Source organism: Eretmochelys imbricata, chromosome 3 (genome assembly GCF_965152235.1).
Source record: "Eretmochelys imbricata isolate rEreImb1 chromosome 3, rEreImb1.hap1, whole genome shotgun sequence".
Taxonomy (NCBI): domain Eukaryota; kingdom Metazoa; phylum Chordata; order Testudines; family Cheloniidae; genus Eretmochelys; species Eretmochelys imbricata.
In genome coordinates, this window is record NC_135574.1 from 154,579,828 (window position 1) to 154,593,527 (window position 13,700).

General features: G+C 42.7%; 1 protein-coding gene and 1 non-coding gene across 2 annotated transcripts in view; both read left to right on the forward strand.

Moving 5' to 3' along the window:
- The first annotated feature begins 1,907 nt into the window (after window positions 1-1,907).
- The window catches only part of WDR43 (WD repeat domain 43), a 35,370-nt gene continuing 23,577 nt past the window's right edge, over window positions 1,908-13,700 (forward strand). The window contains exons 1-3 of the mRNA XM_077813638.1: window positions 1,908-2,158; window positions 7,852-7,986; window positions 11,410-11,531. Coding sequence (XP_077669764.1) covers window positions 1,931-2,158; window positions 7,852-7,986; window positions 11,410-11,531 — 485 coding nt within the window. The 5' untranslated portion in view covers window positions 1,908-1,930. The remainder of the gene's footprint in view (window positions 2,159-7,851; window positions 7,987-11,409; window positions 11,532-13,700) is intronic.
- On the forward strand, window positions 9,014-9,091 carry LOC144263343 (small nucleolar RNA SNORD53/SNORD92). Its single transcript, XR_013345806.1, has one exon. It is a non-coding gene; the product is annotated as a small nucleolar RNA SNORD53/SNORD92 (small nucleolar RNA).

Below are 13,700 nucleotides of genomic sequence, written 5' to 3' on the forward strand. Positions count from 1 at the left end.
AAGAAAAATCACTCAAATCATCTAGTCTGCCTCCCTGTAAGTAAAGGATTGATCTCTAGATTACACTTTCTAGTGCTTTTTCCATTCTTGCTTAAAATATCTTAACCACCGGGACTTCCACCACTACCCATGGGAAACTACGTTGCATTTTAATAGACCCCACTGCCCAAGACTTTTTTTCTGATATCCAGGCTGTATTTTCTATTTCCTATCACTCCCACAGGATAATGGAGCAGCTAATACAGAACTCAATTAATGCAGGAGAGTAATATAATTAATGCCAATCTACATGGGTTTATGGAAAACAGATCCTGTCAAACTAACTTGGTATCTTTTTTTGATAAGATTACAAGTTTGCTGTTGATGTAATATACTTAGACTTCTGTACCTTCCCCAGACCTGAAGCTCGAAAGCTTCGTACCTTCCACCAACATAAGTTGATCCAAAATAAAAGACTTTGTCTCTCTCAACTTCTGTAAGGCATTTGACTTAGTACTGCATGACATTTTGATTAAAAAACTAGAACAATATAAAATTAGCATGGCACACATTAAATGGATTAAAAAATGGCAGATTGGTCTCAAAATGTAATTAAAAACAGGGAAACATCATAGACAGGTGTGTTTCTAGTGAGCTCCCACAGGGACCAGTTCTTTGCCTTATGCTATTTAACATTTTTACTAATGACCTGAACGAAAACATAAAAACATCACCGAAAGTTTGGTGATGACACAAAAGTTGGGGGAGTGTTAAATAACGAAGAGGACAGGTCACTGGATTGTTTGGTAAGCTATGTGCAAGAAAACAATATGTGTTTTGATTTAACTAAATGGGAATGTATATGTCTAGGAACAAATATTTAATACTTGGCTCAAGATTGGATGTTTTTCTAAAAGCTCCGCTCTAAGAATTACTTTGGAGACTTTCTATGGCCTGTGTTACACAAGAAGTCGCACTAGATCAGGGATTGGCAACCTTTGGCATGTGGCCCACCAGGAAAAGCCCCAAGTGTGCTGCCAGGCCAGCCGGTTTGTTTACCTGCAGCATCTGCAGTTTTGGCTAATCACAGGTCCCACTGGCTGCGGTTCACCGCTCCAGGCCGATGGGGGCTGTGAGAAGCGGCGCGGGTCGAGGGATGTGCTGGCTGCCCTTCCCACAGCCCCCATTGGCCTGGGATGCCAGTGGGAGCCACGATCGGCCAAACAAACCGGCCTGGCCCGCCAGGGGCTTTCTCTGGCGGGCCGCATGCCAAAGGCTGCCGATCCCTGCACTAGATGATCACACGGATACCTTCTGGCCTTGGAATCTATGAATCCTTTGATCAGTTCCGGCAGAGAGAAAGCAGATGTTTCTGCGGTATTTACTCTTTCCCAGTATCTAACAACAAGATGAATCTTAATAAAATTAATATGCAACAATGATGTCCCAGGCATTGCTTGGTACAGTCACATTATATCCTACATTTGACAGGCCTGCAAAATTAGAAGCCTTAAAAAACCTTTTTAAAAAAAGCTTGTTATACATCTCTTGACACCCCCCCCACAAAAAAACAAAACAAAACAAAAACCCAGCACACAGAAAGTATCTCCCCAAGCTGTCATATATTCAGCCCCCAGGACACCATCTTTCACCCTTGATACTCTCATAACCCTCCCCCCACCAGCCTCAAAATACTATTTGAACACACATCACACCCCCTCTCCTGCCACACTCAGCCTCCCCCCCACCACTCCCTCTCCTGCCACGCTCACCTCCCACCCCCAGACTCCCTCTCCTCCTGCACTCAGCCCCCCCCACCCCACCGCGCGCCGTGCAGCGGAGGGGAGGAGCGGCGCAGGGGGAGCCCGTCCCCGGCCAGTGCGCCTGCGCGGGGCGGAAACACGTGGCCGCGGCGCCGCTGGCCTGGAGCAGAGGCCGGGCCCAGAGCGCCATGGCGGCGGCCGGAGCAGCGTGTGGCGGGGACGCCCCGCGGGCCCCCTGCGCCTTCTCCCCGCGCGGCCGCTGCTCCCTGGCGCTGTGCGGCCCCGACGGGCGCCTGCGGGTGTGGGACACAACGAGCAGCCGCCTGCAGCACGAGTACGTGCCCTCCGCCCACCTCAGCGCCTCCTGCACCTGCCTGGCCTGGGCCCCACCGGGGGGCCGCCAGCCCCCGAGCAAGGTACCGGGGCGGGAGGGAACGTGGGGCCGCGCCGCGCCGCGCCGGGCCGGGGGGGCCGCCGCCCGCACCGCATGGCCCGCTCGCCCAGTGCGGGGCCGGGCCTGCGTCGCCCCGGCACCATGTGGCTTCCTTGGGGAGAGCAGCCAGCAGGCCCCGAGCGCGGGGGGGGAGGAGGAGCCCCCCCTACAGCCGGGAACAGCCCCCGTGTGACGGGGACGCGGTCACAGCCCCCTCCCCCCATTTCCTGCAGGCCTCCCGCCTCCTGCCCGCAGCACCCTGCCGGGCAGCGCGACGGCAGACGGGCCCCCGGCAGCGCACGTGGGGCACCCACCCCGCTCGGGCCGAGGCTAGGGGTGGTGGGGCCGACAGGGTCCCCTTCCGGGGGACCGCTCCAGCGAGGGGGGCTAGTGCGGGCAAGCCCGTGGGGGAAGGGAAGAATTACTGATGAGCCTAGTCCTAGGCTTGCGGGTGGGGAGAGCATGGGATGGGGCAATCTTACCTCCCATCGTGTGTGCACCTAGTGGTGAGGTAGTCCTTGGGTGGCCCAAGCTGGTGTTGTGTCTCCTCTTTACACAGTGTTTACAGTCACTATGTGTATGGTGCTTTGTCTGTGCCTGTGGGTACTTTATATATGCCACAATAACACCTGTGGTGTCTTTCAGTAGCGAGCCTAGAAGCACTTTAGAGGTGTTATTGCACTAAAAGAAAAGGAGTACTTGTGGCACCTTAGAGACTAACCAATTTATTTGAGCATAAGCTTTCGGGGGCTACAGCTCACTTCATCGGAAAGCTTATGCTCAAATAAATTGGTTAGTCTCTAAGGTGCCACAAGTACTCCTTTTCTTTTTGCGAATACAGACTAACACGGCTGCTACTCTGAAACGTGTCATTATTGCACTAAGACTTCCAGCCCCTTTGTGATGTAGGTAAGCATTTTCTACTTTTACAGGTTGGGGAAACTGATGAAGGGAGTATGTGTCTTGCCCAAGGTCACCCAGTGTCCGAAGCTAGGAAAAGAACTCAGGAACAATGATTTATTGTATCTGCGGGACACTTTTGACATATACCTAGTACAGACCCATTTATCCAAAATGCTTGTGTAATCAGAAATATCTGATCCAGATAATTGGGGGTGGAGGGAAGCATTTGGGTAAGCCATTCTCACCTGTGGCTGTGACAGAATGATTTGGCTGACAGGTAGTTCTTCTGAAATAGGTTTGTATTAGCCAAGTAAATTAATTGAACTGTGTGTATGTGTAATAGCTGTAAGTATGCCTTGCTCAAAGAATGAATCATATTTGCAACATGCTGTCCTTCGTATCCGCTCTATTGGTAAGATACTCTTAAGGAAAGAGTAATGGCATTAGGAATTCATACACTATTAGTTTATGTGGAATTCAGTCTTTCCTTTTCGGATAATATCTGCCTCACCATTTTTGCTCTTTGCAAGTCGTTTGTGGAGGGAAATTTTTCCAGGATTCAGGAATGCTTTAAATAGGTATGAGTAACATTCAGTGATTTCACTCAGAGCAGTCATTCTGGAACTTGGAAATTCCAGTGTTGAATTTCAGAGCATTTGTCTATTTTTTACAGTTCATTACCAAACCAAAGGTGTGATCAGAATTCAAACAACAAGGCACTAGCTCAGTTAGGGCCTATCTATACTGAGATTTGAAGGCACCACCTCAGCCATTTTTTTTAAGGATAAAAACAGTATTTGAACCTTGTTCTTGTTCAGAAAGTACAGTTTCCCCTGGCTAGTAGTATAGACAGGGCGTAACAATATTATAGTGTGTATTTCTATAACATCTGTATAAGGATTTCAAAGTGCTTTACATACTTGTTTAATTTATTCTGAGAGTGCTCCTGAGTATTATCCCATGTTACTGCTTGGGAAATCGGAGAGATTGTGAATTGCCCAAGGACACAGGATTTCTGTGGCAGAGAGAAGTAGTTCAGATCTCCTAACTTATTGTCCTGTACTTTAATTTGCTCAATTATAACACACTTTTGAAAACCATATTTATAATTTGGTATCTGTGCTGACTGAAGAAACTGCAGGGCTCTCTCACTTAGTGTATTGTATGTTGGGACACCATTTCGTAGCACAGATTTGGTTTTGCCTGTGTGGATGGACCCAAAGTATGTTATAACCTGTAATATAGCTTTCAAACATTGTTATAACATGGTGTCCTGGCATGATACAATGTGTACATGAGCTTCTTAAGCAGCTTTCTAGCAAGATCTGTGTTTGAAAATGGTTCTTCAGAAGAGGGCTAACATGTTTTTAAAATCTAGGTGTAGACGGGGCTTTTTATCTTGTGTGAGGAACTTTGTCGAACACTGGGTCACATCTTAGTGCTAATTATCTCTTAACATGTTAAACTCTGAGCATTACTTAGATTTCAGCATGTTCTCTTGTGGAATTGGTAACTTTTCATATCTTGCAGTATTTATTCTGTGTAGCTTTGCAACTTGTTGGTTTGGCTCAGATTGAATGAGCAGGGAAATAAAAAAAAGCTTAAACCTCTGATAGGTGAACCAACTAAAGGATGCTTGTAACGTAAGTTTTTTGGGGTTTTTTTGCACTGGAAAGCTTGCTGTTTTCTGCTCATGTGTCATATGCTTTAAGAACAATCATATGCCCAACTTGATTATCATACGCATTGTAAGGAGAGTGATCACTTTAGATAAGCTATTACCAGCAGGAGAGTGGGGTGGGAGGAGGTATTTTTTCATGCTTTGTGTGTATATAAAAAGATCTTCTACATTTTCCACAGTATGCATCTGATGAAGTGAGCTGTAGCTCACGACAGCTTATGTTCAAATAAATTGGTTAGTCTCTAAGGTGCCACAAGTACTCCTTTTCCATATGCCAGTAGATGCCTCTAGGTGGTGTTTGGCCAGGTTTCACTTACACAAAGGCAGAGTATGTTCTGGACTCTTGCCACTTCAATGATGACCACACATTTTTTGGCCAGTATGGGGATGAGTTATAGAAATTGGTGGGATCTTGAACTCTAATCCTGGGAATTCCTAGCTCTGTGATAGCTGCTTGGAGCACACATCTCCCTAATCTCTATATATGTGCTTGTAGTGTGGGAGGTATTTTAGCTTTTGTTATGGTGACACTATTTTCTTAAAGTGCTGGTCAGTAGAAAGTCTCCCTGAAACAGACCCTTATAAAAATCTACTTTTTATGTGAGGATATTAGGGAAAAGCATGCCCTCTTAAAAGAAGAAAATCAAATTATTTTACCATAACTGCTTTAATTAAAATACTAATATTCCTCAGTCAAAATCATAAATTAATTCTAAATATTTCTTCAATCCCTAGCATCTGAAAAAATAGTAAGGCACTCGTACGTGGCAGGATCAAGTTCTGTGTCTTGCACGTGAAAGCCTAGATGTTGTCTGGTATTTTAAGGCCCTGATTCTGCAGTGAGCTCCGTGTTGGGTTGCAGTGAAGTTAATAAGAGATATTGCCATGTGGTGATCATTGCAGGACCAGGACCTAAGACTGGTTTGTATTTTAGTTCTATGGATTTTTTTTGGAAGGGTGTGAGCGAGGCACTTTCTAGATCAATATCTAATTCTCATGTTTGTTTAGCACCTTTTATTCCAAAGTCGCCATACCCAAATGCCCTCTTTAGCCAGGCTTTTGGGAGCATTTCAGCAAAGATATAAGGTAACTTAAAAACAAGTTCCCTTTGGAGAATCTTTGCTACTACCTGGCTTGCTCATTCTGTGACATCAGAAATGCTATGAGTTGAATGGACTTCGGTAAGACTTGCTTGTATTTGTAATGTGGTCTGGAATGGTGGGGGAGGGGGGAAGAGGTGATGGGAGGGAGGATAGATTAGTAGGTGCTTCTGTGCTGATGGCTGGTTGCTTGCTATTTCAAGGGGAAAGGGTTTTCAGCACCCATCTGTGTTTAACTGGTTTCATTTTTCCTTTGCAGTTCATCTTTAGTATGAAAGAGTATTAGTAAATGCAGATAGTGTTTAGGGTCTTCTGGTACTATCTGGGCATCCAGTGCGAACATAGGCCTGATCTTCACTGACCAAAGAACTGTGTTTAAACACAGCTTTAATGTGACTATCTCCAAACAAGTTTAGTTAGTTGGTTTAATGTTCAGACCTAGTATTGATCATGACTTTAAACCTAGATTAACATGCATTAGACCTAGTTTGAAATGTTTAGTTCCAGGTACGAACGTGCTTTGGGAGGTGTGTTATAGTTTTTGCTGCACTCATGTTTTTGATGCATTTTTTTAAAAACTCTTCCTTTGTCTCTGAAAATGAAGCCTGAAAGTATGTTCCTGACAAGCAAAGACCTCAGCTTTCTACTTAGGTTTGGCTTTATTTGAAAGCTTTTGGAATGGAGTTAGATATTTTTTAAACTGGCATAGAGTTAACTTCAGCTAAAATTATTCTATTTTTGCTTGCCAAATATCCTAAATTTAGCCCTGCATCAAAAGTTTTTAAAGTACTGTATCTTCAAGGATCCAAAGTCTGTCTGTCTGTCTCTTTTTTTTGGGTTGCATTGTTTAAAATTCAAAACTTAAATGTGTAAGCTTCCAGATGCCCTGCGGCTCTCATATCTTCGGGCTTGGGCACAAAATAATTACATGCTGCATGTCACCTATTGTAATGTAAGATACACACCTATGTAGGTGGAGCAGCAAGGCTGTCACAGAGTTGGCTGCTCTTCTTTCAAGCCCACAAGGAGTCCTTTTTGCGCTTCCTGGCAGTGCATTAGTGCAGATACCCTGTTCTGTAGAGGAAACATCATTTTGTGTCTGTGGATAGAAAGTTTTTAAAAATGAAATCTGAGATGACCGAGTGTCTACATAAGGTACAACAAATTCAGCAGAAAAATGTTTTCCTTTTGCTTGCGGTTGGGGCTGCTTTGTTCTTCTGAAGCCCTTAAAGAGGTGAGTATGAACACAGTCTGACATTAAACCCTTGTGAGCAGAAGGGTGGTGGTGGTGGCGGCGGCCTTTCCTCCTCTGTTCTTTATGGTTTGGCATCCTGAAAAACTGATTTCATTTACCTAACCTGGCCATCCCACCACACTTCTGGCCAAAGAGGACAGGCTGAAACTCTGTGTAGAGATTGTCAGTGGCTCTCAAACTGAGAGCGCAAGGGATTAAAGAATGGTCTGAGCGTGGGAGCCAGGAACTATGAGATATAATGCCTGTTTGGATACTGTGTTCCTTTGTGGCCTTGGGCAAATCACTGTGTTGTCCTAATTTTCCCCAACTGTAAAGTGGGAATAGCACTTTCCTCTCAGGAGAGTTGAAGATTTATTTAATGTTTGTAAAGTGCTTTTAAAAATGAAAAGTACTATAGAAATGCTAAATTCTGTTATGGTTTTGATCTTCCCCTTTGGGGATGAAGCATACTCCGTGTTCTACCTTTCAGCCTGGCTCTGGGAATAAAGCAAAGACTAGAAAATGACCTTGGGGTTTTCTTCATGGAGCAGCACACTATCTTTGGGTTTGTCTACACTAAGATTTGTAATCCTTTTAGTTGACGTATTAAAACATGGTCGTGTCCTGTCTACACTAGAATTTACACACATTTGTTCCCAATTGTGTTTGAACTCTAGGGTTACGGAACCCTTATTTGGGGAAGCTGACCAGACTAACTTGTTACCTTTTTTTTAACCCCGCTCCCAATCTCTTTTCAGGAGGGTCCTCAGAGGAAAAAAAGGAAATCTGAAGCTGCAGAAGCTGGTGAACAGTTTGACCTGTTGGCTATTGGTACAGCGGTTGGCAGTATTTTATTATACAGCACAGTTAAAGGAGAATTACAGAGCAAACTAGTAAGCATCACATCAATCTTTCTGCGTATTTGTAAGGTCATATCTGTTGCTCAAAGGGGTGGGCTAAGCTAATTTAACAAAGTTTTAAATTCTGCATGGTTATGTAGTTACACATATGAATGGGCATGTAGTATCCACAAGAATGTCAGAATGACTCTACTTCTAGTGTTGCTAGTATGTATAGGCTGAGGAATTACTTTTTCTAGGCTAGCGCAACATCATACGATTACATGTACATTTGTAATTCTTGAATTCCTTTTAACTCAAGAGAATAGTAAGGATTTAGACATCATGAAATTCGTCTTGGGTGTATTGCGTCTTCAACAATTAGACAATATTCTGTGTCTGAGAATTAAAAAAAAATTGCTTTGGCTAGCATGGAGATGCTACTTGTACTGGCATGTTGGCTTTTGTATAAAAGCGTGAATCACAGACTTAGCTTTCCATATAAAGTCTTATGTGAGTCCTTATATTCTCAGCATATGGTTTTCCCAAACCCATCAAGTGATAGTTCCATCCTGCTGTCATTTTTCCTTCTTCTCTTCCTTTTCATTTAGCCTTGATTTGTAACAAAAGAAAGGAATATAATGGTTGATATCAGTGTTAATATTTTGGAATAGACATACAAGACTGATTTCCTGCTCCTGATTCTAGACTATTAGTCATGTGGCATTGATGCACTGTGTGTATGTATTACATATGGGAAAGCATCTGTGTGCCTTGTTAAGTTGGGTACTGGTTTAACAACATTAACTTAAAATTGATATGGTGAATGCTGAAACTTTGCTGGTGGCACGTCTTTATTTTAGCCACAAAGTTCATGTTTTTTGATGGGTCCACAGAAATGTTCACCATTTTTCTTTTGTTAGTAACAGAATAGTGGCTTGTATTTGGGGTGTCAATATTTAAAAAAAAGATATTTAGAATTGCAAGAACATTCCTCACTCTTTCATAACTGAAAAGTTATTTTTGGTTTTGAAATATATCAAATTAAAAATTTTCTCTGCCCATATTTAAGCATAATGTCTTGCTGTGATGATACTTACTTGGTTTCGCTCACTGCTGACTTGCAGTGAAGACATTTTCCTCTTGGCTGTCTGAGCAGGCTGGTGCTGAATTAAATAGTAAAATTCAGTAAATTTACAAGAAACTCAAATTATGACTACAAGTGGATTAGCGATGCTCTTACAAAACTACTTTAATCTTTTGGAAGAAGATCCAATAACTTTTCTAGGCATGTGTTTCATCCCCTCATTCTGGTTAGAACAGTCTTAGTAAGATGCTGTTGCTGCTCCTTTGGTAGCCACTTGAGTTCTAATACGAGGTCTCAGATTAAGTATAAAACAGTGCATTTTTTCCCCACACTGATAAACTCCCATGTTTGGGACACATGATGCCAGGATTATTCAATGACTTGACTAATGAGCCCTGTGATGGGATCTCTGGGGTGCAGCCTGGGACTGTGGGACCACTGTGCCCCCTGAGCTCTCTCCAGCCTGGGCTGCCTCTCACAGTGCCTTGCTAGTGACCAGCAGCAAACACCTCCAGTTGCTGTTATCGTTCAGCACAACAGCATGTGGAGCCCCACACCCAGCTATATTGCATGAATGCTCCCAGAGCCACTCACGAATCACACAGAGAAAGGCACCAGAGCCAAATTCCCTCAGCTCCCAGCACTGCATCTTAGGAATATACCGTCTTGCACTGCTCAAGATGAGCAGTGCAAATTTATTAATCGGTTCACTACTTCATCAATGGAATGCATTTGCAAAACCTGAGCAGATTTGCCACACACTTTATACAAACTCATTGGTAAAGATAAACAGTAAAACAGATTTGACTATAAAAGATTGATTTTAAGTCATAGGCAAAAAATTAGATGTAGTTACCAAAAGAAATAAAATATAAACACACAGTCTAAATTCTCACCCCTATTAGACTGAGCAACAGCTAGCCTAAGTAGTTTTTTCTCACCCCCACTGGATATTGCAGTTCATAGTACACAGATTTCACCCTTGAAATCTGGGCAAGTCCTCTCAGTTGGAGTCTTCAGAGTAACCTTGTTGCTTGCAGCATGGTTGGGTGAAGGAGAAAGGGGCCACATGCTGGGCCTGGGTATGTTTTATACCCTGAGTCCTATGAGCCTGAGTCTCCAGGCAAGGGTCTGAGCAATTCCCCTGGTGTGGCCTCATGCAGGTGAGTCATTGCATTGTAGCTCCCTTGCTGGACAATGGTTGTTGATGGGTTGATTGACTACTGCCCGGGTGTTGACTACTTTCCTTGCTGTTGTCTCGGGGGAGCTAATATCTGGCTGATTTCCCAACTTACATTCTCTTACATATGAAGTTATGAGAATTGTGTTGTATGGTTGTCACTGAAGCAACCAGGTTTCAGTGACAACCATACAATACAATTCTCATAATTTCATATGCATTAATGATATACCTATATGGATAGAGAAATTACTTTCAACTGATCATAACCTTTCCCCTGATACATATAAAGCATGTATTGTAAGGTAAGATCACAATTATATAAAAATGAATATGGGGGTTACAGGACGCTCTCCTAAGGTATAGAATGCCACAACCCCAACCTTCTCTAAAATCTCAGAGCTGGAAACCCTTCTGCTAGTGCCTCTGGTTTTCATCCTCCTGCCTTTTCTCTTTCTTTTCTGCCCCTGATCAAAAAACTCCTTGTGTAGAGTATCAGATTTAGCTGCCTTTAAAGATTACATTGTGACAGTCCCCATTTTCTTCCTTGTTTGGTCTAGACTCTATTTAATGTTGAGTTATTCATTAGAGTGTTTAGTTATGCCCATCCAGTTGTTTTCTAGGCCTGTGAGCTTGCAGCCATTTTGATCACTTGATGGACAAGAGAGGTGGCTGATGTTTCTTGCTGAGTCCTTGGGTCGGGTCTGGTCTGGTGATGGCTCCTTCTGAAGTGCTCAATACAAGGAAATGGCACTTATTTAGCAGCTTGTTTGGACAGGCAGGCTCTGAGGTGTCCATCTGAGAGATATCTGTATGGTCAGGGAAGCAGGCAAGCAAGATGCATAGTTTATTCAGAAGGCTGTTTGGGCTGTATTTATGTTGATGTGATGAGGAGGGGGATGGTTTTCTTTATCTGTGACTTTAAAGTGCTAGCCAGCTTGAATTCTCTCACTAAACCTTTCATTACTTAAAGAATTTTAAAGGTGTAACCACTTACATTTCTAGCATCTAGATGTATGTTTGTGAGACCAGCTTAAAACTGCAGTATAGTCCCGTCTCTCTGTTTGAGTGAATAACCCTTTTCATATTTTCCATAACCTGATTTAGCTTCCCAAAAGTGGCCTGTTCTGTATGCTGATTGCACAAAAACTCGTTAGCCAAGGCCCTCTTCATTTGCCCATTAACAATTAAACCTTTGTTTCTCTTGTAGGATGGTGGTCACGACAATAGAATAAACTGTGTACGGTGGCACCAGGACAATGGTTGTTTATATAGTTGTTCAGAAGACAAACACATTGTGGAATGGAACACACAGACCTGCAAAGTGAAGTGGTGAGTGAGACTGGTCTGCAGTCAGTAGTGTCAGCATTTCTTTTACACATGCCTTTTTCCCCTCATCAAAGCATTTTGGTCAGGTCTAGTTGGAGGTGCCATATTTTGTTATGCAAGGCGTTTGGACACTGAGTTTCATGCCAGTAGGGGCTGGTAGCCAGTCTTCTGTGCTGAAGGGAAAACTGTCACTCTGCTGGGCTTCGAAGGGGGGCTGTTGTGGCTCTGTTAAGGGCATAAAGGATGCTCTATGCCAAGAAAATGATTGGGTCTGGCATTTCTACAAAATCAATTATAAAAAATATCAGACATTCTTATCACAAGTCTCAGCAAAAATATACATTTGAATTCTTCGAGTGCTTGCTCATGTCCATTCCACATTTGGTGAACACCAGTTACGGAAAAGGTAACTGTCTTTTATTCAGAACTGTTTTTAGGCTGTCTTCACAAAACCAGATTTCACAAGCATTTAATTTAGAACATGTTCTTGTATTCTAAAGTAGGTCTGTTGAAACTCTAAAATGTGCTGTGCAGTACACTGTCTTCATCTAGTATTTCACAGTCACGTAGTTATGTAAATCCGTGTCAGCCTTTTGAAATGCAGGCCAAGATTTTCAAAAATATTGAATGCCCAGCATCTCCTGCTGACTTCATTGGGTGTGCGCTCATTGCTTCTGAAAGTCAGACCACTTGTTTGGATGTTTAAATACAGATTCAGAGCATAACCTCAGGCACCCATTTGGCACCCATTTTTTTGAAGGTCTGAACTGAAAACTATTGAAGTGGTAAGACCATTGCAGAAAATTCATAGATTAAATTGCTAATATGTAACCACAACAAAACGCATACGTTCTAGTATAAAAGGGCTAAATATTTAAACATCTCTGAAATATGCCCATGACAGCAATCTTAATTGGCTCTTGTTCTATTGTATGCTGTGTGGAAAGCAGCTGGGGTAGCAATATTGTCACAGATCCATTTCCAGTAAGGTACAGTAGCTGGCAGCCTGTCAGATTGTCTGCATTATACACAACCATATGCTTGTACAGTTGCATGCCACAGTTAAGATTGTCGATGTTAGATTATGGATATCACTAACTGTGTCAGGCAACCATGCTAGTGCATAACCTGTCTGTAGTATACATAAGGAGTTGGTGCTTTTGTTCACGCTAGTGAGGGAAATGATGCTGAATGTCTGTTCTAGCTAGTGTAGACTGTATGCAACTGTGGCAGTCCATGGCAGATTTGTAAAATGGCTTACACTGCAGCTAGTGGTCACCCCAGGTAATATAGACAAGACAAGTTAACCTCATTTCTTGCAAGAACTGAAACCTTTGAAACAGAACCAGCTTTAAAAAGTAGGAAATCTTAAAAGGAGGCTTTTTCCTCTCTGATGAAACAGTAAGTATATTACACAGTTTTACAGAACATCATGGAACTTCACTATTGACATAGTGTTCAATAGTTCATTGGTTGCTCTGACTTCAGCAGTATGTATGGTAGGATTGCTACATTGGTGTGTAATCTGGTTGTGGGAGACAGACATCACAAAATGTGAAAGGTTGTGTAAGCCTTTCTTTTAAGTAATGCACAAAAATGCCCTTTTAGCCTGACTACTGCTGAAAACATTCTCAGAACTAAATTTGACGGAATTCCTCAGTCCATGGGACAACTACTTTCTATACTCCAGCATCCTCTTGGTTTAATAGCCTCATGTGTGTTTGTTTCTGTTTCCTCTTGCACTGTTGTAACTCAGCCACCACGCAATGTAAGATTGAGAGGGTGAGTTCAGGTGCATGAGAAGGCTTTTTATCTGCTGCTGAAACTTTCTGTATAAAAGCTTGACCATTGTTAAAACTCTTGTTTTTATCTGTCTTGCGTTGTCTGTCTCAAGCCTTGTCTAATTGTGAAAGTTGTACTTACTGATAAATCCCCTTGAGTGTATACTCTTAAATTGGTTTGAGTGAATTATATTAATTTAACTTAAGAATATTCCTCACCAATGTAAACTTAAATTGATACGTCAGTAGGGAATTGACTTATATTAAATCAACATCAGTCACTCTTAAATGGATTAACAAGTGTTCATCAAAGGTGATTTGCATAGATTTGACCAAACATCTCAACTGTGTGTACACAGTGCCTCGGTTTACGGCTGCTACAAAACCGATG